The sequence below is a fragment of the Serinus canaria genome, chromosome 9 (genome assembly GCF_022539315.1).
Source record: "Serinus canaria isolate serCan28SL12 chromosome 9, serCan2020, whole genome shotgun sequence".
NCBI classification, from domain to species: Eukaryota; Metazoa; Chordata; class Aves; order Passeriformes; family Fringillidae; genus Serinus; species Serinus canaria.
In genome coordinates, this window is record NC_066323.1 from 14,680,269 (window position 1) to 14,706,439 (window position 26,171).

The 26,171-nt window shown below is 38.6% G+C and overlaps 1 protein-coding gene across 8 annotated transcripts in view; it reads left to right on the top strand.

The window, feature by feature from the left end:
* The window catches only part of TRIP12 (thyroid hormone receptor interactor 12), a 78,062-nt gene that overhangs the window by 3,714 nt on the left and 48,177 nt on the right, over positions 1-26,171 (top strand). For 6 of the 8 annotated variants that reach the window (XM_050978191.1, XM_050978193.1, XM_050978194.1 and 3 more), the window contains exon 2: positions 21,452-21,598. In XM_050978191.1, the coding sequence (XP_050834148.1) occupies positions 21,501-21,598 (98 nt within the window). In that variant the 5' untranslated portion in view covers positions 21,452-21,500. Of the gene's footprint in view, positions 1-5,140; positions 5,279-21,451; positions 21,599-26,171 lie in introns of those variants that run through there. The other 2 variants (XM_018913021.3, XM_018913031.3) reach the window with 2 other exon arrangements.

A 26,171-nucleotide genomic window follows, 5' to 3' on the forward strand; every position in this document is an offset into this window, starting at 1 on the left:
CTGACTCTGAAGCTAGTAGCACAGTGGATTTAGTGGATTTTTTTTTTTTTTTTTTTTTTAATAGAGTAGCATATTAGCTTTGGGGGAGTATGCTTAGTTTTCTGAAGAAGTAATATTTTAAATATGCTCTTAATATTTTAATCACTACATAGTATTACAACAGATTTATGGTAGTATATGGAGCAACTTCTTGCTGAGGGTTTCCATAGATCAGTTTTAACTTAGGATATTAAGTTGGTAACTGCAAAAAAAGTCATATTAACTTTTTTTTTCCTACTGATGTGGGTTTTTTTCCCAATTTATATGAAATAAAATGCTCCTCAAGGAGCAAAACTATTTTCAGAGTTTTCAGTGGTGAGCAATAATGACAAAAATGCTTGTATGTAGCCTCTTGTCTCAGGATTGCTTTTTTTTAACAAAACAGTTGCTGAATTACTGTTTATAGTTATCTTCTGCAAACAAAGAAATTTTAGCTACCTATCAAATGTACAATGTCTGTGGAGGACAGGGCTAAGTCAACTGGCTTCTCCTGCCTGCTCAGATACCAGCAATGGTTGCTTTAGTACGAAGTTCAGTTTGAGTAGCAATTGTTCTCCCAATCCTGCCATCAAGTTGGTAGAGTCCAACTGTGTAAATATGCATATTCTCCTTCAGTCCTGTCTGGCAGCCAGGGTTCAAGCACACAGAACCAATCTGTTTACTCTCCTTGTCTATGATGATGCTTGTCTTGCAAGGTACTGCTGTTGCCAGTCTAAGTTGACTCATGAAGGTACTTGGTACAAATATGGTAGCAAACTGCCCTGAGAGCAGTAGATGTTCAACTCTTTAAGGAAAAATGGAAATACTGTTTTCATATAGGAGAAATAGCAAGCTTAGGTGTATTATCAAAAAAGTTAACCATGATAGTTTAATATTGGACTTTCAAATTGAAGATGCATGAGAAATACTAGCAACAATGTTCAAGCCATCGTTGCCCTCAGTTGCTCCAGAAAAGCCTCTCTTGTAAGGACTTAAGCCTGTTTGGAAAGTTTGGAAGCCTCAGGAAGTTACTTGACCCTTCTCACATTTGACTTCTTATACCCTTGAGTAGTTTTTTATTGATTAAAGCCTGATAAAAAGAGGTCCGTTTTCTTCAGTGATAAGAAAGGAGAAAATCCCCCAAACCTTACAAATGTACAAAGGTATTCTTAGAGAAGGAACTAGAATAATTCTATCAGTGTGTAGTAATACTATGCTGGCTCATGGAGTGGGGGAGGGGAAATCCCATTTTCTTGAGTGTTTTCTATATGATTTGCTTTGGTAGTGTCCACAAGAAAGTGCTCATGCTGAATTGTGAAGATCTGACCTTCAGGAAAGGTATGAAAGGGTCTGAGTCATCTTCTGGAATGTGAACCTTGAGTTGTAGGGAGCAATTTGGTGTTTCAAATTGGAAGCTGAGGTCCCTGGTACTTTTTGAATAAGATGGCTTTTTTTAAGATCTGAAAAGCAAGGCATATTTCACATTTATTCTGCTTTCAGAGCAACTTGTTGCTCACAACTTGTGTTGTTTCATGAAGTCCAAATAACTAACCTTAATGTAAAGAAGGGCAAATAGTTGCTAGACTTTTGTAATGCTGGAAATAAAAGAATACAAATATGTTCTTTGTTTTCTGAGGTATGTATTTTTTTTGGGAACAAAAGTGTTAAACTTTCAGGAGACTGTCAAGCCCTGAGATGGGCATTAGACTTAATACTGGCAGTGTGCACCTTTGTTTTATGGCTGGCTGTTTGAAGCACGGTTAATACCAGTTTTTGTTAATGCAGAGCAGTAACTAATTTTTTACCTTGATTTTCAGGTGTAGCTTTTAATAGTAAAACTATTAGGAAAAATAGGTCTGTGACAAACTCATGCCCCAAGGTAACTAGGTGTAGATTTAGCTATGTTTTCTTTTAGAAAGCATGTATGCTGTTCTGTTCTCCCCATTTTTCTCCTTCTCTGTGTTCTGTCTTGTCTTACTTTGAGCTTGTGATAGTTTGTCTTAGCAGATCTGGGCAGGAGAAATGATCTTGCTGTACGTGGGCTTCTATGTTCTTGAAGTCTGTTTTGTACCTCTGCTCTAGTCCAAGACTGCTTAGATGTAAAAGTACAGGTAAATATGTGTGGAAATCAAAAATACACTCTTGTATAGTATCAGTATCTTCTGAGTTGAAAACATTGAGTTTTTATAGGATCAGGAGGAACATAAATGAGTTGAGCCACCAAAAAAGAAAAGATGGAAACAATGCATAGTAATGCTAGTCAGGGAGGACTCCAGTACTTCCCATGCCTGCCCTGCTCCCCCTTCCCTTCAGCCCTAAAGAAAAGGAAAAACACACACCTGCATCCCACCCACTCGTCAAGGGATTTGAATTACATGTCCCTGATACTGATATTAGTTGCTTACTTCAGCTCCTGCAGTTAGTGAGGAGAAGCTCTCTTTACATTACATATGCCTTTGTGGAATATGTGGTAGATGAGTGTTTTTGGACAAGGTAATATTGCAAGATGTGGTTAATGTCAGGGCTAAAGGATGGCATCTTTCCCAAGTTAATAATGTACTGTGTCTTCTAATGTCAAATCCCTTATGTAATTAGCTTATTCAGTGTAGGGAGTGTCCTGTCCTGGAAGGTGTGTGCAGTGTAACTGAATCTTCTGATCACAGGTGAGATGTGGCTGTGCATGTAAAGAGGACAAATGAAGAAAGTAACTGAGGGCGCATGTTAATAGGCTGTATGCTGAATTTAAACTTGGAACTCTGCCTTCCTTAGAGAGTGAGTGTTTTCTTCCTCTTTATTCTGGGGATACACTTTATTTATAATCAATTGTCTGACTGCAAACTGTAATTTCTCCATAAAACTTCACTTGTCTTAAGCTTTGCAGTTGTTTCAGGTGTGATGGCTTGATGAACTCGCCCATTGTACAGGGGTGAGGGGAAGGTAGGAAGTTGCTCAGCTGAACAAGGACAGCATACAGTCATAAGCTGTGTCAATAAGCCTGAATGAACAGCACCTGAGAAGCAGCTACATAGCTAGGTAGGTATATATGAGATCTTTAAGTAAAACAGCTGGAGAAAACACAATTTCAGCTGAATCTCATTTAATGAAGGGGATGGAAGCTGCATAGCTTTGGCAAACTTTAAGCCACAAGTTCAAGTGTTGCAGCTTGTACTTTAAAGATCTGCTGCTGTCTATTCTACAGTGTTTTTCAAGTTCATATGATGATAATGGATGCTGCCGTTATCATACTTTGGTAATATTCTGCTTTTATATTTAGGAGATAATAGTCTACAATAAAAGACTGGTAATAAAAATTAGGACTCGAATTATACTGTAAGATTGTGGATTAAAGAAGTTATTTTCAGTCTTTTACTCAGTTACAAGAAGTTTGGCAGAAGAGCAGATACATTCCTTTGCCAGAAGTAAGATAGGAAATACGTGTTTGTCAAATTTCCTTCATGGCAGCTCTTAAGTTGATACAGTTCTGCTGTATATTTGTAGAATTGCAAATGAACATAGTCATGCTGGATACCTGACTCTTGACAGCCCCTCAGAACTTTCAGCAGCCCTTTGTAACTAGAATTGGAAGAAGTGTGTTAAGGGAAATGCCATTGCACTCCTCAGTCTGCACATTTAAATGCTCCATGGAGTAGCTAGAAAGTGAGCTCTCTTCAGATTAGCTGTGAAGAGGAAAGATGAAATTGAGGATGTGAAGGAATGGTACCACTTTAATGCCTTTGGTTAATGTTGACATTTGAGCACTATGGCCATACTTTTTTTTAATAGTTTAGAGGTTCTTTATGTATTATCCAAATCAAACCAGAGTTGGAACAGAATGAGCACTGAAAATTCCAACTTTATTGTGATTTATGGAGAAGAACTCAAGTAGGCTAGAACCTGAGAACTTTATAATTAAAACCTGGAAGTAAATAGGAATGTAGTCATGAGTTAATTTTTGGGACTGCACTTAAACTAAATGTGAAGTCGCCTGTGAGACTCCACTGCAGTGATAGGCCAAGTAATCTGTCACTTTCAAAGTACAATGCAGTGACCATACTTGTTGCTATGCTTCATGGCTTCCAGAGGTTGCCTGGAGTAAAATGTATTCCCTGCTTTTCCTCTGTCACAGACTTAGCCAAAACCTGTTGAAACTCTTCTTGTAGAAAAATAAAGTAGATTCCTATTAAGTAACAAGTCAATGAATAAACTATTGTATCATCTGTTTTTCAAAACTTCTTCATTTATTTATTTTATTCAGATGAAATCTTGGGTTTATATCAGATTGAGATCTCACACTTGAATGCAAACTGTGATTCTTGCTGGTAGTACCTGTAGCATTATCAGGAACACTCAACTCCCTCAACCTGTTCTCAGCAGTCTGCCTGTGCTAAACTAGTGTTGCTTCTGTTTGTGGCATCTGTTTGTTGGTTCCACATCTACCTTGCATTTACTGGAAACCCTATTAGGACTCATCTGTACTATTATTTTAATTAATTAACCTTAATTGAAATAATTTTAATTCTATTTTAGTCGTGTTAGAGCATCTTAAAAACTTTTATCAGAAGTAAGCCATGTAGATCCCTCTGCATTACCAAATTGTATAGTGTGTTTTAATTTAAAAGCTGTTCCCCTTCAGCTAAGAAATGTTTTTTTCCTTAGACTCACAGATTTGCAATTCTGTTTTCCTTCACCAAGATGATGTCACGCTACTTGGAAAGTCAGCTCAGTAAGATGGCAAATCAAAACCAGATAACAGGTGATAGTGCTAATTGATATAACAGCAGAGTTCAATTAGCATTTTGACTTTGTTGTGTAACTCACTCTGAAACATCAGTTGAGTTGAATGTTAGCAACTCAGTTACAAAATTTCTCTGCACTTTCATAGGACTCCTATGTTTCTTGTCTGCTAGTTCTACTTGGAGCTTTTTCCACAAATGGAATAACTGGTTTGGTTTTTGGAATATATTAACTTTGGCAAGTTTCCTCCCCCCCCCCCCCCCATGTGGCAGATATCAAACATGAACATATGGGCACAGAGTGACACAGCAATAGAAGGATCAAGCTGGATAAACAACCTCTGCACAGACTAACCCTATCCAAAAGTGTGGTGTATGGTTTGTGGTTTTTTATTTTTAAATCCTAGAACTTGCTGCTTACTGCAATAACTTGCTTTGTGGAGGCCTGTCTTCTGCCTCCCCTCCTCTTTCCCAGCAGAAGGTGTGGGGACAAGTTTTCTCTCTTCAGTCATAACAGAGCTTCAGTGGTAGGTACCATGGGGCAAGAAAGACAGGATAAGCTTCTCAAATTGTAGATAATAGAGGTGTTGGCTTCTTTGCAGTGCCTTCTCTGACTTCATATACCTTCTGAGACAGAGGATGCCTGTTATGATAGTAAGAATGGTGTTGTAGTTACTTCCTTAGCCAAAAGGTCCAAAGTGGAGGACTAGCTTTTTGTAGGAACTGAGCCTTGAAATAGATTTTTGTACCCAAGCAGCATGAGCATCTCCTCTCTCTGGTTGCCATTGTAGGACAACAGAACTTGTTAGTTGTCTGTAAGGACAATGTAATACATACCTTTTTAATTCTTTAGTCCTCCTGGGATAATCTTTCAGCATGTCATGTCTCAAAATTTAGGATCATCTAGTTTCCAGCCTGAAAGTTTTTTTTAACTGTTTGCCTGCTAACTGTGTCAATACTATCCTCTCTTTATTTTCTTCTGTTGATGTTTTAGCCTTAGCACTTACTGAAAGTATTTACAGCCTTGTTGCCAGGCTAAATAATACAGGTTTTATTAGTTAACTTCTTTAAGATCACCCTTCTGGTTTGGAATTCATGTCTCTTGACAAAGGCCCACTGTGATGGGGTAGAGTATTTCAGATAAGCAGTGTTTTTACAAAAGCACTGAGAATTCTCAGTTACTCAGTAATGGTGCATACACCTAAGCATTGGTTCTTCTTCCACACCTCCCATTCCCGTCCTGCATCACTCTGGGAGGAACTGGAACATGCTGACAGGGTTTGGCTTACAGAAAATGCTTTTTGGGTTCAGTACTGAAGTACAGCATCTCCATATTGTACTTCATAACATTGCAAGTGTCTCTTTAAAATCATTTACTGTTCCACATTTTGATATATCCTTATATTTTGGGGGAGGGACAGAGGAGAGAAAAGGAGACTTGCAAGTTTTGATAGTTTTGGGAAAAGGAGTTTTAAGGGAAGAGCTTTATGTTTACATGGCCATATCACCTGTAGTTATTTGGAAATAAGCAAGGCTGTAATAATAACAATCTTAGTTCATAGTTTTCTTCTATGGGTAATAGTCTTCTATCATTACAAACACTTTCTGTTAAATTTTTGCAATAATGCAATCTGTTTGGATGCTACTTAAAAGCAATTTAAATAGTCTTGGGTTTAACAAAACAGAAATAAAATATGAATGACCTCTCTCCTGTGAGCCAGGAAATAGTAACAAGTGTCCAGAGTTCTGCTGTCAAGACCAAAATGTTTTGCTTCTGGAGTCTGCTGATGTCCTGTTATTACTGATGTATGATTTCAAGATTAAATACCATTACAAGTTGAACATTGTTGCCTACCTTCAAGTGTTAAAAATGTTTAAGCACACAGCTTACTGAGACACTATTTTCCAGTTGTTTTTCAAAACCTTGGGCCTTTGTGTATTCAGAGTAACTGTGAATATTTTGAGTCCAGCTATGTCTGAATGGTAGGATATTCTTACTTGAGTGTTTACTTTGCTGTAACACAGCTTTGAAGCCTATCAGGTGGAAGCTGTAGTCATCATCAGAGAGTACATTTTGCTAAACTTTAAAATTTTGGTTCAATGAGAAGGTCCATCTACATAAATTCATGGAGTAAACAAATATGTCATGGCACTACTGACGTAGGGAAGGAAGGTAGGCTGTCTTGTGAAAAGTACTTGAGAAAAATAGACTGTCTCAGCAAAGGAGAAAACCTATTCTGGAAATACAGTCAGCACTAAGGGTGTCTCTTTAAATAGTAATTTGTTTTTTAAAAGCAAAGAGACAATTCTTCCTTACTGTATTTTTGGTACTGCTTTAGGTTGGAGGACTTTAAATTCCTGATTTTTGTGTAAAATACCTAGTTGCCAGCTAAAGGCTAACTTAAGGGGGAGAAAAAGTGAAGTGCAAAAGTATGTACAAGTGTTCAGTTTTCATACCACTGATTCTAGCTGTGTTGTCATAAATGTTACAGCTGTACCAGGAGAGATGGTTCTCAGGCATTCTGAAGATGTTAACCTGCCGTATACCTGTCATATACCAGGCATTCTAAAGATGTTAACCTGCCATGCCTGAGCTTTGAACAACTGAGTCAAGGAATTCAAGAACTGAATTTTGTGCCCATGAAGATTCAGGAATGCTGCTCAGAGATCGCTTAGTGTGACAAGTAGAGGAGATGCAAGCTACTGTATTTCCTCAAATTTTCACCTGACCCTGTTTGATATAGCTGAGTTGGGGCTTGTGAACCCCTATCCTTGCTTTATGTATGTGATCTACCTGGTTAAAAAGCTTCCTTGATAAGGGGTTTGGCTTTCTGTTGACAACATGAAATGCAGGATGTGACTAGTACAAGCCCAGATCTGTGGCAGCTAGAAGCAGCAGCTCAACCTATGGCAGAATATAGTGATTTAAATGTCTAAGTTTAGCTTAGATGCATCCAAAAGCAAGGTAGTTTGTTACTACTTAATAGTGTTCCAGGTTATGACAACAAACTAGAAATGCATTTACTCTTGGGGAGTGTTTGCTCAATTGTTGGAAATGTTGGTGGCCCAGCTTTGAAGTGGGAGTAACTTGAAAATACAAATTTGTGACTGGCTATCATTTAAACTGTTTTCTTCTTTGTACTTGAATAGACTGGAGTAGTGTTTGTGGTGGGAGAGTGGAGGAGAAGCTGATGTAACTTCAAGTTGCTTCATCAGAATTTGAGAAGTTTAACTTGTGACGACTGGTGATAGATCAAAATGTCAGGTTTTAAATTGTCTATGTAAACTTGTACAGATGCAATCTATATTTTTGACCAACTCCCTCAGTTTCATGTGCTGAATTTTAACATGAAAATGGTCTGCACTGGCATAATAGTGAAGCTTATGATTTTACTCTATCCCCATACCCTCTGTGTATGGAACTTCGGATAAATACACGCAATAGTTGGAAATTACCTTCTGTATAGTACACAAGACTTCCATGTAGGTTTGGATTAGAGCAACTAACTTGACTTCCTGTTTTATCTGGGTGACCATACTCATTAGGATGTCTCCCAAAAAATGTAGTTGGGATTTTTAACTTCTGTCAATACTTGGTATTCATTGGGAGAGATAATGGAGCTCAGCTGAGCAACTGCATAGTGCAGACTCATGGCCTTAAGTCTGGCTTGTTTCTTTTCTCTCCTTAGTCTGTGCTGTAACTTCAGTAGTGAGTTAAATACTGTATGAAGAGTATAAGGAAGTGTAATCACCACTAAGCTGAGAATTAATGGAGTTACAAAAATCCCCAAAAAACAAGTAGGTGTTTGGCTCAGAATGTCTGTTGTACTTGAATATGTACAGAATATTTATACTGTCATTTTAATTAAAAAAGTATCCATTACAAAACGCAGACTATGATGCCACATCTGAAATACTTTCCTTGAAAATGAAAAAGTACTTCTGAAACTTTCAGGCTCTTATCCATGCCACTGTTTAATATAATAAACACTACCATGTTAGTGATATGCTAGCGGCATATTCTGCCCTTATATAAGAAAAAAAACAACTCTAGAATTGTGTTGTGAAAATTCAATGTTAGATGCTTTATATCCTCCACTTTTTACCAAAATAGATATTTAATAGGAAATAGTTTCAATTAGTTTTTCATAGATAACTGCATGTTTGGAGAGCTGTGTTTTCATCAGCTTTCAATTATGTGGAAGGAGTTTGTGTTGGACAGATCAGGCTGTTTCCAAATAGCAGTACACAATGTCTGTGTCCCAAAACTGGTCTGTTAGGGGAGCTTTTAAATACCAACTAAACAAACAGATAAATTTTGAAAAGCATAGAATAAAGACCTAAAGTCAGTGCAACAATTTGGAATCTTTGGTGGCTAATAGGGGTTGAGGTGCTCTCCTCAGCACCTCTTCCCAGTAGTTGATAGGAGAAATAATGTTTTTCCAATACTTGACATTGGGAAATGGAATGTTAAAGATATTAGGATTACTAGAATGCTTTTTTGCTCATTGATCATATGGGGGATGGAGATGTGCATGCTCCTGAGTGTCTTTGGTTTGCAAAACAGATTGAAGAGTAAGAGAGGCTGCCGCATTTGTGAAATCTGTCTATTTTACCTGTCATATGTAGGACCCTCTGCAGAGGGGAAGGAAGAAACTGGCTCACTTACAGATATTTTCTGTCTTTCTTTACAAGCCTGTCTACTTCATATTCTTTTATCTGTCTGTGAAGCCACTCCGTTCCCTGTATGTTTTTTACTAAAGTGTTGTAAATAGTTATTGCACCATGATGAAGCTGCCCTCTCCAGTTAAACACCCTTTTATTTGTCTTCCTTACTAGTGCATTTTATTAAATGGCTTATAAGAGGATGAGAGGAGGAAAGAGGATGATGTTGAGTAGTTCTGGAGTGTCTTATGGGTATTCTTTAAAGAAAAAAACCCAAACCACGAAAACAAACTAGAAACACAAGATGTCTTGCATGGGAGTTGAGTGAACTTTGCCTCCAATTTTGTGTCATATTACCAGTTATGGGGTTATTTTCATGCTTGCAAAAATGAATTTTAGGAGTGGAGCAAGTTGGATGCATTGCTTTGTTTATATCATTGATGTGTGCACAAAGCACTTAGGAGAAACACTGTTTTCTTTTCCTCTCTTCTTCACCCAATTCTTTTTCAGTCCTAGAGAAGGCCAAAAGTAGTGTGTTGTTTTGCAGGGCAGTAGGTTGTAGGTTTGCCCATAAAGCATAGTTAATCATTAGTGTTGGATGAAAGGTCACCAGCATAGAAGACAACTCTTTGAGTATTCTGATTGGGTCACAGAGCAAATTACAAGAGCAAAAGCTTATCAAACCAGCTATTGTAATATCTTCTTAAATAACTTTGATCAAGCTATGGGAAACTTACAGCTCTGCTTGTTCCTTTATGAGTGTCTGAGGTTGGTGAAGAGATTGTGTTCTTCTGTTATGTGTTCTGTATTCATCAGAGAGCAGCAGTTTAGCTGGAAGGTAACAAAAAGCCTTGAACAGATTTAGGCAGTACCTATTGGAACATTTTGTTGTCAGAAAGTAAGGAGCCTTTCTTCCAGGCCTGACGTGATTGCCTATTGACAGGAAATTCAGACTTTGACAAACCTGGCCATGCTAGGACCCTAGGGAAAGCATCATTAGTGTTAACTTGTTAGTCTTGTGAGCTGTAGCATATGGGCATAGTTACAGTTGTTCTTGTTCAAGGCAAGTGTGTGGGTAGTCTGGGAAAGATGAAGAAAAATCATTGGTGAGGTAAAGTAGAAAAATGTCTTAATGGTACTTGCACATAAGGGAAGGAGGAGAGGAATTTGTAGCAGACTTTTTTTGTGTGTATTTGGTGATGTTGATTTCTTGTCTAGCTTAAAATTAAGATTAAATCTAGCATCCTGCTAAAAAGCACTTCAGAGAGCACTAATATTTAGTTTTGCTCAAGGTCAGCATCATGTACAGTGCTGTGTTACCACAACATTCTCTTGTTTTATTTGTGGAGCACTGAGAAAGGTGTAAATGTGCAGAGTGGAGTAGACACTTGTCAAAAAAGCATGCTGTAAAGTTGTTAATTTCCTTCATAAAGGTCTGGCTTCTGACAACTTTTTCCATGACTGTAAAAGTTTGAACCTTCCTTAAATACAATTGTGGGACGTATATTGTGTATTGTTCCTGTATTTAACATGAAAGAACAGCTCTAAGCACTGTAAAGTCATGATCTTACAATTCATAGGATCAGTTTAAAGACAGCTTAATCCTTAGTGTTTAACAGGTGTTTCTTGGGTTGTGGCTTTGTTTTGCTCAGCTTTACACAGAACTTCTTCTGTTTATGCAGATATTTGGTAGGCAGTTTGGTTCATGATTTCATACAAGGTAAATGTCTTTAATTGTGCCTGTGTCAGTAATTTGGTATGTGTATTGGAGCTTGCTCATAGTTACATCACTCTAAGATAAAATGTAAATGTATAAATTGTTCCGTGGTTGACAGAATGTGACTCTGGCACACAATTCCAAGAAGCTGCTGGTTTGACCACTGCCCAGTTTAGAAAACTTAAATGTGTTTTAATCCCTTTGTTTGTTGTTCCAATGTTCTTGTGATAGCAAAAGATCCATATGCAGATCCAGTGCTGAGGAAGCCGGAAACTTAACCTGTTTTAATTGGACTTCTTCCTCAATGACTGCAATTAAACCATTTCCCAGATTGTGTCATGCGGCGTAGGGCTCTTGCTATGCATTAGGCCTATTACCTTTTCTGTGTAGCATTTGGATGAAGTCTCTGTTCAGGAGAACAACATAACTTGCTTGAGCCAGTGTGGGAAAGGAAGCCTCAACAGGCATTAGTCTGAATCAGTGCTAGACATCAGTGATTAGAAAAACAATACGAAAACTCCTGACATCCTCCTGATTTCTCCCAAACTTGTCTAAATTATATTTTGAAGATGTACAAATCTGAGGATCCATTCTAGGTGAGTAGAAGACAGATGAGTACCTTCTACTTGGCCTTGGAAGCATAAATTATTTTTTGAATTTTTTGTTTTTAGCTTTGTAGTTTTCCTCTTTAAGGCACGCTGCTGTTACTGAAGAGTTTTGTAGGCTGGTTTAGAGCTGAAGCAGAGTATTATGAAAAGGAAGATCCAGTCTTCTGCTTCTTTACCTTGTTTTTATAATACACTTAGACCTGTGGTCCTGAGCTCATCTGTGGCACTTTTCTAATCTACATCTACAAGTCAACTGGTTTTTGTCTTTCTTTTTCCTGCAGTAACTTCTGTGACATCTAGTCTGAATTTCTTCAGTCTAGTGGCTGATTAAAGTTCTTGGGTTTTTGTTGTTGTTGGTTTTGTTTGGTTTTGTTTTTGTCTGTACCCTTCTAGTTGTTTAGGAGATTGCAGAGATCATCTTGTGTTAATTTAGACTTTGGGTGACCAAACCATGTTTTACTAGTCACTGAGCTCACTAGTTCTCTCAGTAACTTAAGACAGCTTGGCAGAAGTTGATGAGGAATTTGGCAGGTCTCAGAACACCTTCCATGCTGCAACTTGGGGCATGTATTGTCTAACAGGCTCTGCAGGTAGGATGTGGCTGTGCATCATATCAGTATTTGTCTTGTGCTGTTGCACTTGGTTTGGCTTAAGGGCTGTGTGTGCCAGATGCAGGTGAATGGCAAACTGCAAATAAGGCACCATCTGATCTATGGCATTAGAATAGGGAAGAGGCTTGGTGTTTGAGCAGTAGGTTCTGCATTCAGACTCAGTGTTGTAAGTAAATGCAGCTATGCAGCTCAAAGGCAGCTGGACATTAAGCATTGGTGGTGATGGTTTTGAGTACTTCTTGGTTCACTTGCAAGAAAGTACTTAAATAAGCTACTAAATTGATATTTGTATAAAACACACAGTAATTTTTTTTTTTAAATCTGGTAATAAATGCGCCTTTTCCCAGCTTTGCCACACCTCTTTTACTTGGTCTTAGCTTGACCACCTGCTTGAAGCTTGCTTTTTTTCTGGCAGTGTCACTGATCTGTACTTCATGAAGGATTCTGTGCTTTGATTCATGTTGTCTCACAGAAGATAAAGCACCTCATTCAAGTGAATTCCTGTCTTCTGAGTGGAGTCTTCATTCTTGCCAGACAATGTGGTTTTGTGTTTGTTTTGGTTTTTTTAATGTTTTTGTTTTCCTGTTAGTGAAAGCTTAAACCAGTGTTCTGATAGTGACAACTAAATAAGAGTTTCTAGAGAGTCTGAAAATGAAGATAAGGTGAGATCTTACTTCTATTGATTTGTTTTTTAGTTAAAAGCCGGCAAGAAACAAAGGATTCACATCAGTTCACTTTATGTACAAACAGCATGGTTTTGGTCAGAATTTGGCTGTTGGAAAATGTATTCTTTTCTGTTGGAGAGAGCTGCTTTTAATTGATTTTAAAAAGGGAAAGAACTATTGTTTTCATTGTTATTACAAGTTGAAGCTACACTTCTATTAACACCTGGTAGCAGAATTGCATCCTGAGGCTCTCATAGTGTAGGCTTTGTCAGTATGTAACATTAGTTTTAAAGGTACTGTATAGGTGAAGTCAAGTTCTTGCTGTAGGACTGATTTGGCAGTAAAATTTTTCTCTGTGACGCAAGTGTACAGAAGAGGAGACTTCGAAGATATTTGTTCCTCACTTTTCCTTTGTTTTCCATTGCTGTGCTAAAGGGGAAAAAGATCTGTCAATTAAAGATAGGAAATGTGATTCAGTATTTTGCAGCAAACATTTGCTGTGTTTGTGTGTGCCTGTTCTGTCTGGTCTAACAAATCTTTTGTGTTACTGACATGGCTTAAATACCTCTGGGCTGCTTGTGAAGCTGAGCTGTCTCTGGCTGGCTTGCAGAGCCAGATCAGACTATTTCTTTATATAGATTGACTCAGGAGTTTCTGGGTTCTTATGCTTTTGATAATCTTTATATCTCAGTAGCAAAAAAATTAACTGCTGCAGAGTTGATGGAATTATGCAACAGAACTTCATGTTTAGCTGGTTAAAAAGCCAAAGTAATGGAGAACTGAGTTTAGACTGAGAAACTACAGGTCTTGTAAACATAAAAATATTTTCTTGAAGCTTTGGGTCCTGGCTCTCTGCCACAGTGAGAGCATTCCCTTCTTTTGTTAATAAATTCAAGTCAGACTATATAGTAGAGGAAAATTTACACTGAACTAGTTTGGTCATGTTATGAAGGATGACATGGAAAATACCAAATTTGGTTTATTTGGAGGAGAAAAACTTAAATATTTTAATTTTTTTAGTAGGGCAAATTCTTTGAATGGAGTAGTGAGTAAATGTTACAGGAGATTTTTGTAGTTAACTCTATTACTTGTGCACAAGAGGACTAGTAGCTATTGACAACACTTTCAATACGTAAGGTAAAACTACAGAGAAGCAAGAGGAAAAAGAAGTGAAATGCTTTCTATTTTTCCTAGTTCCTCTTTTGGATGAGGATCAGATGATGTGTGTGTTGTTTTGGAAGCCAAAGTGCAGTCCAAAGAGTGACACAAATTGTAATATTTCAGTCCTTGATGAACATAGGAAGTAGAAAGCAGTGATGTGGCAGAACTGAAGAGGGATGCCCTCAAGAGACCATTATATTTGTTCCATGCAACTTCCTTAGTTTTTCTCCTTGGACTGCATTTTCTGTTTTTCCAGAGGAAAAAAAGGACTATAGGAGTAAGGACTTTTACTGTCTTAATGTAAGGTAGCCCTCTCAACCACCTTGCAAGAGTTCAGTTAAGATTTAGACCTGGTTTTAATTTTTCAGTGCACAAATACAATGATTTTTTTTTTCTTGGCTAGTGAAATGAAGCTCGGGATTCCTGTGTACTGTGAACTGGGAGCACCAGTTGTACAGCCAGACCTGATATACCTGAGCTTCACTTGTATCCAGTACAAGCTTTAGGTTTTTTGTTCCAGATGAGTGGAAATGTTCTGCTGTCTAACTTCTGCAGATGCTTAATCTTTAAGTTTTTTTAGCCAACTTGTGGCCCTCCCCTCCAGGTTTCTCTTGGCTCTTCAGCTGACAAGCTAGTTGTATTGTTGTCTGCGAGTGGTACCTGTACTTCTCAGTAATTTTGAGTAGTGCCCCATTTGCTGATTCAGTGTGACTTTTCCACAGCCCAGAAGGATTTACTGATGTTCAGGCTGTGGCATGAAGGCCAATCCATTGTTTTGATGGTTGTCAGTTTCCTGTAAACATAATGGAACAAGTTTTTACATTTCTTACAGGTCCCTTTTCCTGTATCAGGTTCAATGAAAGGTCGCTGTACTCTCAGACTTCAAATTCAATTGACCTGCTTGAAGCAGGGGAGACTATTTGGCTTCTGCTACTCAATCATTGTCTCAGAACTGTTCTTATCAACACTGAAATATGTGATACATGTATTTAGATATTTTCTTAACCAAAACTTCTCATATCTTCCAGTCCTCACAAAAGGACAGTAGCCAGAAGTCAGTAGGTAAATGTGCTGCTTTGCTTGCTTGGGGTCGTGGCATGGATGACCTTTTGGATGACATGATCCTGACAGCCTGAGCATTCCTCTAGCAAGTAGTACTGTGCATCTTTTCAGAGGTGTGTTCAGTGTTCTTACTGCCTGTGGGGACTTGTAAATGTTCTGGTTGCAGATAATGAGTATTTGAACTGCCAGTTAGCAGTAAGAGACTACAAATGTAGACTTTTTTGCTTTTCTTCCTTCCTCTTTCATACAGGGACTTTCTCTTTACAGCTGTGTATGTCATTAGACATATATGCATAAATGCAGTCTGGAAACCTATGTACTGGTTACATACTTTCAGGCTCTTAGGCACTCATTTTGCTGTTCTGTCGAGGTGACCTTCAGCACTGCCACTCTCATGGTTGGAAGGGTAGGCAAGGGATGACCTCTTGGAAGTCTGGGAAGGGGAAAGCTGACTTCCTAATGTGGCAAGGCCTGAAGTTTGCCTTAATTTTCTGATGGCTGTTGGTTGTAAATTCAGTGGAACAGGAAATAACTCCTGTTCCTTGACTGATTTATTTTACTTTTTTTCTTTATCTTGAAATCACTCCAGTGATTCCAGAGAAGCTGAATTAAAAAGAACTCTTCCACTGTAAATGAATCTAGGAAGAATATTTTACTGAAGTTTTTCTTTTTTTTTTTTTTTTGCGACTTGGATAATGATGAGTGGATAACTCTTGAATTTGGAAAGTAGCAAGAATATTGTGTCAAAAACCAACTGCAGAAGACTGAGTTTAAAGCAACTCCTTGGACTAAAAAGTCATCCTAATTTAAGTCAGCTATTGAAGTAGAAGTAGTAATTGAGTACTTGCAAGTGCTTGCTTGTAAGGCAAGTGAAGAGGTGTGTATGTCTGCAGGTAAATGAGGAGAACTTTGTGAACAGTGAGCAAAAGTGAGGTGCAGCTGAGATCAGTTGAAAATGATGTAAATCTGAAACAATTCAGCAGTTACTAAACTGTAGGCAGTAATTTCTTCAGTTTAGTCACAATTGAAGTCTGAGCTCTTAAATGTGTTGTATGCTTATATATTTAGAGTGTTGATTCTATGTTAAGTGATAAGATTTATCACAGAAACAGCTGATCATGTAAATTAATGTTGTCTACATTGAAGTAAAGGAATATAGACCTGAAGTCTCAGGCTTAATATTTTCTGATATGTACACTGAACTCTGGGTTCTGTCTGGCAAGATGTGCAACTTGCTGGAAGAAAATGTTCTGAACTTGCAAGGTATATAAACATCTTCCTGTCTTTTCCTTCTTCCCCTCCTCCTTTTGCCTAATACTGACTTCAGGGTAGTAAGTCTGTACAATTTTTGAGGAGCTGGGTTACTGCAGCAACATTAAATAAGGCACCAGGTTTTTTGGGCTAAAACTATGAGGGAGGAAGAATGCTGACCAAGCAGGTAACAAGTGTTATAATGGAGGATTATAGGCAGAGGTGCTAGGCATATCCTGAAATATTCAGGAGAGTGCAAGAGTCTGAAAAAACCTCTTGCATTACCAAGATTTTTGCAAGGAACTTCAAACCCAAGACCAAAACAAAACTACCACCTAAAACAATAGATCAAATCCAAACCAAGCAAGCACCCCAAACAAATTTCAGAGCTTATGCAAGTAGATTAAGAATGCCCTTGTGGCAGAGTTCAGTTCATTTTTTACAGGTATTATTACTGATTCGCCATGTTACCCATTAGTGGCTCTAGACAATGTTGGAGTTCTTCAGTTTACTCATTGTCTTTTTGTCTCAGTAGCCTATATCAGGCTAGCTACATTAGCTCCTAGTATCCTGCAGGGAGTGATTTGGATGCTAAGCAAAGGCTGATAGGCTTGCTGTGTAGTTCTGTTTTCCCAGTTTGCTTCAAAAACATGGAAGCATGTTAGTTGTTTCCTGTTGGCTTTTCCACAAGAAGAAAGGTAAAGGCTGCGCTGCAAGGTAACAGGTGGTTTTTGTCTTGTGTTCTTGTGCAACCTCCCTGAGCCATGTGTTGGCCATAGATTAGCTATAGTGTTTGCAGTGGGTATATCAGGTCTACAGAAGTTCATTCTAGTTGTTTTCCTGTGCAAGAACAAAGATGACTTTTAATAGTAATTGAATTGTGTTTGCTGAAACTCAAAAATACTATGCAGCATAATAAAAATAAGCACTAGATAGCAGTGTTGTTACACAGCTTCAAAAGATACATTGTGGGTTTATATGAAATGCTGGCCTTTGGAATTTATCCTCATTCTAAAGAGTCTGCTGATGATGAGAACCTCTGCAGGCCCATGCTTTGGCATCATCATAGCTAGGAATATGGAGTTACGAAACATTAACTAAAAAGGCTTGTGTGCAGATAACTTTATGCTAGAAGGGGACCTGAGCTTAAAAATTCCAAAATAGTATTACCTGTTATGGAAGCATGAAGGTCTGATGGAGAGTTGTAGCTTTTTGTTATTGTGGATGTGAGGAAGAATCAGTGTAGCTGAGGAAATTGTTTTAAAATCCGGCAGGACTGCACTGGTGCATGTGGCTGGTCTCTACTGAGTTGCATGGTTTTTTTTGAATATAGGTGTCTGACAACGGGAAAAAAGCCAAGTGCTTGGTGTGAGCTCAGAGATAGAGGGGCAAGTCTGAATGAGAACAGCTGAGATTTAGGAACCTCTTGTTGTTTTAGGATGTGGGAGGCACAGTTGTGAAAATGTCTCTTCTTTGCTGGACTAACTGGGCACATGGTATTGTGTGGCTTGCCGTGAGACTTAAGTTAGCATTTTGATGTTAAAGGTCACAACTGAGTCACAAAGCTGCATTGTATTTAAAAGCAAACTGGAAATCATATGGTAACAAGTACACAATAAGAAATGCAGTTAAGTTGAGAGGTATCAATATAGAAGATAACTCTGGACATCACCTTGACTTGACAGATGCCTTACAGGATAAAACAGTTGTCATTTCATTCTTCTACACAGCTGAAAATACCGTGTGTATGACAACATGTTGTGCTACTAAGCTCAGACTACTTAAAGTGTCTGGCTATACCCTGTGTCATTGTTTAACCCCAGCCAGCAACCAAACACCAGGCAGCTGCTTGCTCACTCCCCTAGCTGTGGGATGGGAAAGGGAATTGGAAGTGTAAAATCAGGAAAACTTGTGGGTTGAGGTAAAGAGTCTAATCAGAAAAGCAAAAGCCACGCATACAAGCAAAGCAAGACAAAGAATTGGCTGCTTCCCATCATTGGGCAGGTGTTCAGCTTTCTCCAGGAGAAACAAACACCATCACTTTAAATGTCCTCCCCTTCCTCCTCCTTCCCAATTGATATACTGAGCATGAAGTCATGTGGTCTGTAATATCTCTTTGGTCATTTTGGGTTATCTCTCCTTGCTGGGTCTCATCCCACCCTATGTGCACCCATGTACCTCAAGCCTCCTAACCAGCATGACTAACGTAGAAAAAGCAGAAAAGGCCTGTCTAAAGGTTCTGTCTAAGCACTTTTCACCAATGTGCTCTATTATCAGTGCTGTGTTCAACAGAAATCCAAAACAGCCCTGCACCAGCCACTTTAGTGTAAATTCAGGTTAGTCAGAGACAAAACCAGCACACTCAGGCAGATCAGTGTTAAAGTTTTTCTTGGGAGGACTAGGATTGCCTGTGTGATGTTTTCCTCAGCTGACTCTTGTGGTGTGTGGAGAAGCCTGTGTTCTGGCCCTAGGTGGGAAAGTGCATGGTTAACCTAGCAGAGGTCTAGGTAAGCACTGCTTCTTGCGGAGTGAAACCTGCTGGAATGCACATTTTAATCCCTGCAAGGTGAGCCAGTAGTTCTGTGGCAACCATTTTGTGGTATGACTGAAAGTTTGACATTAGTACAGTTTCAGTGCCAGCTGACCTTCCTGCAGAAGGGGACACTACTCCCTCCTTTTAGAAAATGCACAAAATGTACCTCATTTCTGATAGTAGAGAGGTGCTTTTTATTTTGGTGTTTGGTGTTTGAATACAAGGAAATAAAAAGAGAATGCACAGAAACATTTGACAGTGCCTGTGACTGATTCCATCTGGACCCCCTAGGTGCTGAGCCCTTGCTCAGCTTTCAGCCTGGTTAATGCTAGGCTTTGTTTGTTGCATTGCTGTTCTGAAGAGAATGCTGCAACTTAGGAACTTGACTGGTCTGGCTACACCAGCAAGCTGGCATGATTTCCAGCAGTTGCAAGCTTTTTCTGTTTTGTTGTAAATCTTTTTGTGCTAAAGTATAAGAAACTTAGATTGATTGTGTTACATGTCACTGAAAAGCTTTAAAAATTTCTGTTAGTGGGAATATTGGCTTTGATTAAGGAGTTTGAATAAGAGGAAACAATTGTGAAGAGGGAAAGGTCACCTTTTGAGTAGTAGTGTTTATAACTTTCTCAGCTTAGTCATCAGGACTTCTATTTAAGAGGTTCATCAAACATCTGTATTGTGGGATTGTGTATTTTGTGCTTTGCTTATATTCTTTCAAATTCCTAAGCATAAGGTAAAAATAAACCCCAACCAAAACAAATGAATGTAAAAGTGATTAGTTAATTAATTCGCCTTTTTGTGTTTGAGTTTTGCTGCTGTATTGGACTTCTTAGTAGAAAGAACATGAAAAACTTTCCAAAGATGCTTTTGGCTCCTGTGATGTGGGGATTAGGATGGGGAGCAATTCTTCTGCCTAACTTGTGTTCTTATTCAATTCCTGGAAATATTTAAAATATTTCTGGCATGCTGACGGTGACCTTCCAATATTAGGTTGTATTATTACAGTGTAACGAGACTGAATCTGAGCTAACAGAATCCTGATCGATTATTTCCTGTGCTGCACAGGTGTATAGATGATATATGTGTTCCTTGTAGCATCATATATGAGGTAATGGCTTGGATAACGTGAGTTTATATGCTTAGTTTCTTATGGCCTACAGTAAAACTGCATCATTTAGCATTCTTTCTTTGTCCCCCCCTTCCCCTCCTGTCACCTTTGTTTACTTCTATGAGCCCTTTTCAGAAGAATAGACAATTATGTTCAGCTATTCACTGTTTTTACTAACAATGCCAGATATTGAATATTATTGCATTGGGGACATTTGAATTTGAATCTGAAGCCTGCAGTGTTTTAAACTTTTCGTGACAGATTCCTTGCTTACTGTGCTCTGGATACTAAATCAGTATATAGACTGAGTTCTTAAACTTGGGTTACTTTCCTTCTTACAGTTTCTTTTTTTCACCTGCAAATACCTTTTTTTACCAGATTCCACAAAATTAGAAACAGTAAAACTGGATTTGCTGGTTGTGGTCCTGTTGCTATGCTCTACATGGAAATACCAATTTAGCACAGGATACAGAAGTCACCTCTCTTCACTGAGGAATTAACCGAGGCTTGTTCTTGAAATATGTCTTTTTCAGAGGACTGTGGCTAGGGGTTATGATGGTCTTTAATAAATAACTACCAAAATAATATCTGTAGACCTCTAACAGTCATAAAGCAATACCAACAGTAGTAATAAAAAGCCGTCACAGGTAATTTTAAAAAAAAATCATTGTATGCACTCATTAATCCTTCCATCTCAAATACCTTTTCCCTTTAATTTGCCTCTCATGAGCAGAACTTCCGGATTATAAAGCTAGATCTTTCTTCCTGAATGACTATCTATCTTGCTTTATGCAAATGAAAGTTGCATAAATCACACTAGAGAAAGAAGCTGTTTGGTAAGCACTGTAGTTATTGTGAATACTGCTTCTTATTCCTGAAATGGGCTTTGTAATCTCCTGCAGTGAAAATTAAAATACTTGAATACTGTTGCTGTCTATCAAGCACTGAGTTTTTCCTTAATGTTGATAAACACAGATTCTTCTAAATTGCATTTGTCCTGTCTCCTTATAATTTGAGAAGCCTGCTAGAAAGGAAGTGTGTCATCACAAAATCATAGAGGGGTTTGTAGTTTGGGTTGGAAGGGATCTTTAAAGGCCATTTAGTTCAGTATGCTCTATATCGCAGAACCTGGTTGCTCTGTAGTAAGGTTCTAAATGTCTTGAGAAGAACCTTCTCCATGTGTCTTTTAACTAAGAACTGTTTGAAAGTTTTTGTCTTCAGTTTTTGCTTAAATGATAGCATTTTACATTGGTCTCTGGAGGTGTGGCAGTGAGTCTTCATGCCACATATCTTATGGCTCTTCCTCTCTTGTCTTACAGTGAATGATAGTGTCTAGAAAGGGTATGTCCCTTCAGGAGAGAGGTGCCAATGTCCAACCGGCCTAGTAACAATCCAGGGGGGTCACTGCGACGTTCACAGAGGAACACTGCCGGGGCCCAGCCACAAGACGACGCAGTAGGAGGAAGGTATGACTGCTATCTATGAGTGTTCAAATATGTAACAGTGAAATGCATGTGATTTAGAGAATGTTTTCCACCCTGCAGTCCAAGCACTGAAACTTCCATAAAATCTTTTTGCCCCTGAAATGCTACCTGTACTGTTACTGCATGGGATAAGGCCATGGATAACTCACTACAATAGCAGGAGTAGAGCTAGCTATAGGGGGCAAAAGCTGTTTTCCATAATTCACATGTAGTAACAAATTCTTTCCATGTCTTTCTTGCTGATATTAAAAATATGGGAGGGGTATGACAGGGAGAGTCTGTTACTTGGAATCTGGGAAAATACTCCTCTTTGACAAGACTGAATAACTGGTGCTGTGTTACCTTTGCACTGCATATAAATCCTGTGCAGATGTTGAATAATTAAAGAAAAAAAGGTTTGCCATAATTTAATATGCCTGATACAGTGAGCAAGGAGACCAGATTGTATTTGCTCTGTAAGTGGTTGTCTCTGCAGTGCAGAACAAAGAAGATCCTTAAAACTGTTCCATGGATGACTGTACTGTTACTGCCATGAATGACTCCTGTATGGATATGTGTGTCTTTATCTTTGTTAAAAGATCAGTCTAATGAAGAAGGGTTATAGTGTGATGGTAGGCAAATCTGTCTATTCTACTCCTTCAGATACATTACTGGTGCAGTTGTTGAATATGTGTACCTTTGGCTTGATTTTTTTTTTTCTTTTTTGGGATGAGTATTAAAATACTACACGTCAGTGGCACAAAAGCTTTTTGCTATAAAGGAGCTAGGCTATTAAGTTTAATGAAGGTGAGGTGTATTTCTTACTAGTATCAAGTCTAACTGAGAGCAAGTTGAACAACTGTTGAATGAGTAAAGGCCAACTTCTAAGGAACTTTGGAGAGAATTCAATCTGAAAAACGCAGCTTCACTTTCTCTAAACTAGTACACTGTACAAGTGGAAGAGCAGATGATAAACACAAGGCTTCTCCCCTCAAATAATGTGGCATAAGGAAGGGGAAGTTCCTGCCTTATGCAGCTGATTATTTTGTAATCTAGAGTTGGTTTTGGAGAATAGATCTTTTAACAGAGGCATAGTGAGCCCTTCATTCCCTTCTGCCCATTCTGTGTTGTCTCTGCATCTCAGTGGATGTTTAAATTAGGTATTGCCCTACCAACTCCTTCCTTTTACATGGAACTTCACCTGGAGTGAATAAAGCTCTCCCTAGAATAAAGGACTGGAGGCAAGTTATTTGGAGATGAGATGGGGGATTCTTCTTCAGATATGTACTGGTAGTTCAGTTTTTACAGTAGAATGCCAGGGAGAAGCTCCACAGTGAGTCAGACAAACTGAAGCATTTTAAGGGTAGCACTGTTTTCTTTTAAGGAAGTCACTCATTCATTGTTTTGTTGCATTGTGATCTGTTATGCTGTCATACATTGATTGTGGATTCACTTGTCTGAAATGACTGGACCTCTTCCACCCCTCACTAGATCTGTGCCAGACTTCCATGAACAAGAGTGTATTGCACTTTTAAAGTGTGTTAGACCTTTATCAGAATGAGAGCTCCTTGCTGAAGTAAGCAGGATGGAAGAAGCTTACAGGGTGAAGTAAGCAGGGTGGAAGTCCTCTTTTAATCTGGGTCTCTAGAACAGGACCTTCCCCTACCTTTGCATTTCTGAGCAAACATTTTGTGCTGGCAAAGCCTATAAAAAGGCCTGGTTAAAGCATGGTTGTTAATATAAAATTTAAAATGAATTTGTCTTCTTTTACTGTCATCAGCATCTCCTTTTTTAATAAGGTGCTGGGCAGAAATGGCTATTGTACAAGGACCGATGTAAGATACATCTGTCAGGTCCTTACCAAATTTGTGGATGACAGGGAAAGAGGCAAGCTCTCAGATAAGTTTTTAGCTGGTGCCTGTTTTTGGAGACAAACTTCATAGGACTCACCTTTCCAGGTATCTAGCATGCAGTGGTGTAGTAGGTTTCAGTTCTGCTGCTGAGCAGTATGCGGGAGGGTCTAGAGTTCACAGCTTGATGTGTCTTGTTATGCCTTGCTGTACTCTAGTGATAAACACTGCATTCACTGCTGTATTAAAAAACCCAACAAAACCCCAAACAAACACAGCAAAAAACAATACACCTTTTCTTACATTATGGAGTTTTTTGGGAGCCAGTAAATTGGCTGAGACAATTTATTTTTTGTCTTTCATTTTACTGATGACAAATGCAAGAAAATCTTCAGTTTCAGCTATAAAATTGCTTAAATAGAATAAACAAACTGGAGAGACTAGTTTCAGTAACATGCTCACATTGTGAAAATAACTGGACTTGGGATGTATCTATGTTAGTATTTCAGTTGGAGCTGGGAATGTTCTTTTGAAGCCAATCAGTCATCCTCACCTGCTGTGTTTTGGCTAGTGTGGAATGGTCGTGGAGCACTTGAACTGGAATCCTTTTGGATGAAACTGAGCTGAAAGTTGTGTTCTGTGAGAGCAGTTTGTGTATGCTGGTCACTCGTGGTTGTATTATGGTATGCTGTGAAGTAGAAATGATTGAAATGCAGAGATGGTGGACACTGATCCTTAATGGCAGCTGTCTTGCTTTATAGATTTTATTCTATTGATCCATACTACTTAATGTTGTTGTACAGACAGTGTAAGATTTTATTCAGCCACTTTTTTAGATCCATGTATTTCTTGCCCTCCTCCAATAAACAATAGGCCAATACGCAAAAAATGAAAAGTCCAAACTCCTCCCTTTCCCAATAAAAAAGACTGAATTAGACAGTAATATGACTCTGTAGAGGATTGTTGCTTCATGCCTAAAATTAGCCACAAAGTTTGTAAGCAGACTTAAGGGCCACACCTTCTGAAGTGTTGGAGGTTATTTCACTTTGGTCATAGATATGCAATCATAACCCTTCCAGCAGGGACAGGTTTCGATACTGTCTGAACTTGTGTACTTGATTGCATTTCTGCTTTGTATAAATAGCTTTCTCAGTGCTGGAAATGCAACAGCTTTTTTTTCCAAGCTTTTTTGTGGCTGAGGTGTGTGCATTTTCAAAATACAAATTAAGTGACGAAAGCTTGGGGAGTTTATGCAGTTTGTCGCTCATGATTTCAGACTTGGGTGTGAAGGCCAATAATCCAAGGTAAGTGTGTGGTATGGCCAGATGGCCATGTAATAGCATTAGAGTTGCCTCAATCTCTTTTATGCTCTGGCTAGAGTGAGTACAAGAGACTTTAGTTGATAAAGGTGTTAAAAAAGAGAGAGTCAGAAGAATGGTAGTGCTGCCAAGCTGAAGTGCTAATGTGCGTCTTTCTGTGATCTTTGACACTTCTACAGCTTAAAGGTCTTTTGTTAAAACTCTGCCAATTTAACTTTCTGAGCTGCTACTGTTCACTTGTATGAAGACCTTGGAAATTCCAAACTTCTCTCTTGTCTGTTCTAAAAGCAGAATCTCCCTTGTGTTACATTGATTATTAACAGACTGGCTTAACCTGGAAGTAACAATGCAAACCCATTTTCCTCTAGACTGGGCTTGTTTGATGTCTCCATAACGTCAATACTTGAGTCATAGTGAGCGGGGGATGCCTGTAATGGTTTTCTGCTGGAGTTTTTCCAGCAATTCATACTCAGCATAGTAACTTGATAGGAGCTTTTAGAGTTTGATTTTGAGGTGCATTGTTTAAAGGTACAAGCAATGATACTAGGCTCAAGGAAGTGTAGAAAGAAAGATGCTGTTTATTTGCAATTTGTGCTGTAACAGTGATGTGTGCTTTTCTCTAAAAGAAGAAAGGGGTCTGTATATGAAACGGGGGATATAACCTGGTGGTCATTCTCTCCCCATGTATGCATATAAGCAAATTGGCCTTAGTGAAGTTGGAATCATGTGATTCTTGACTTTCTGCTGTCAGTACTTATGTTGTAATAACTGTGCTTTGGATGAATTTTAGCTCTTGTGGGTATTATAGTTCTTACTGGTTTTACTACCATTTTGAAAAGTATTTAGTGTTTACCTCTGAATGCAGAATTACTGCTTGCGATTGCACCAGTTGTGACTTCATTGGTTATCCAGCTAAAACATGTTCACCTTTTGGTGAACAAATCTCTATAACACATTCTATATTTGTCTAGTAACAGGTGTAGCAAGTGGAGTTAAGAATTGTTTTAATTCTTTGAGCTTTCTTGCACTTTCTTGCAGCCTTCCTAGGGAAAATGCTTGGGACGGCCTGTGCCTGCTCTGTGTGGTCAGAGAGCTTCTGCTACAGTTTCCCTTTGCAGCAGTAACTGAAGCAGATGTGTTAATGAAGCTTTCTTTTCATGGGGTAGGAGGAGAAGGGTGGAAGGTACTTACTGCATTTTCATAACTGTATATTGACGTTGTTACCATGTGTGTTGAAGAATTGTGCCCTCCTGGCTTAGTTCCCAGTGATGCCATAGGATTTATTTTGAATGGGAGCAATTTGGAAGTGGTATTGTGAGGCACACAAAAAGATCTTTTCTGGACATGGAGCAGTTGATTGTTCCTTTCCTTTGTGAGCAATGTTTGACTGTATTGGTATAGAGTAAT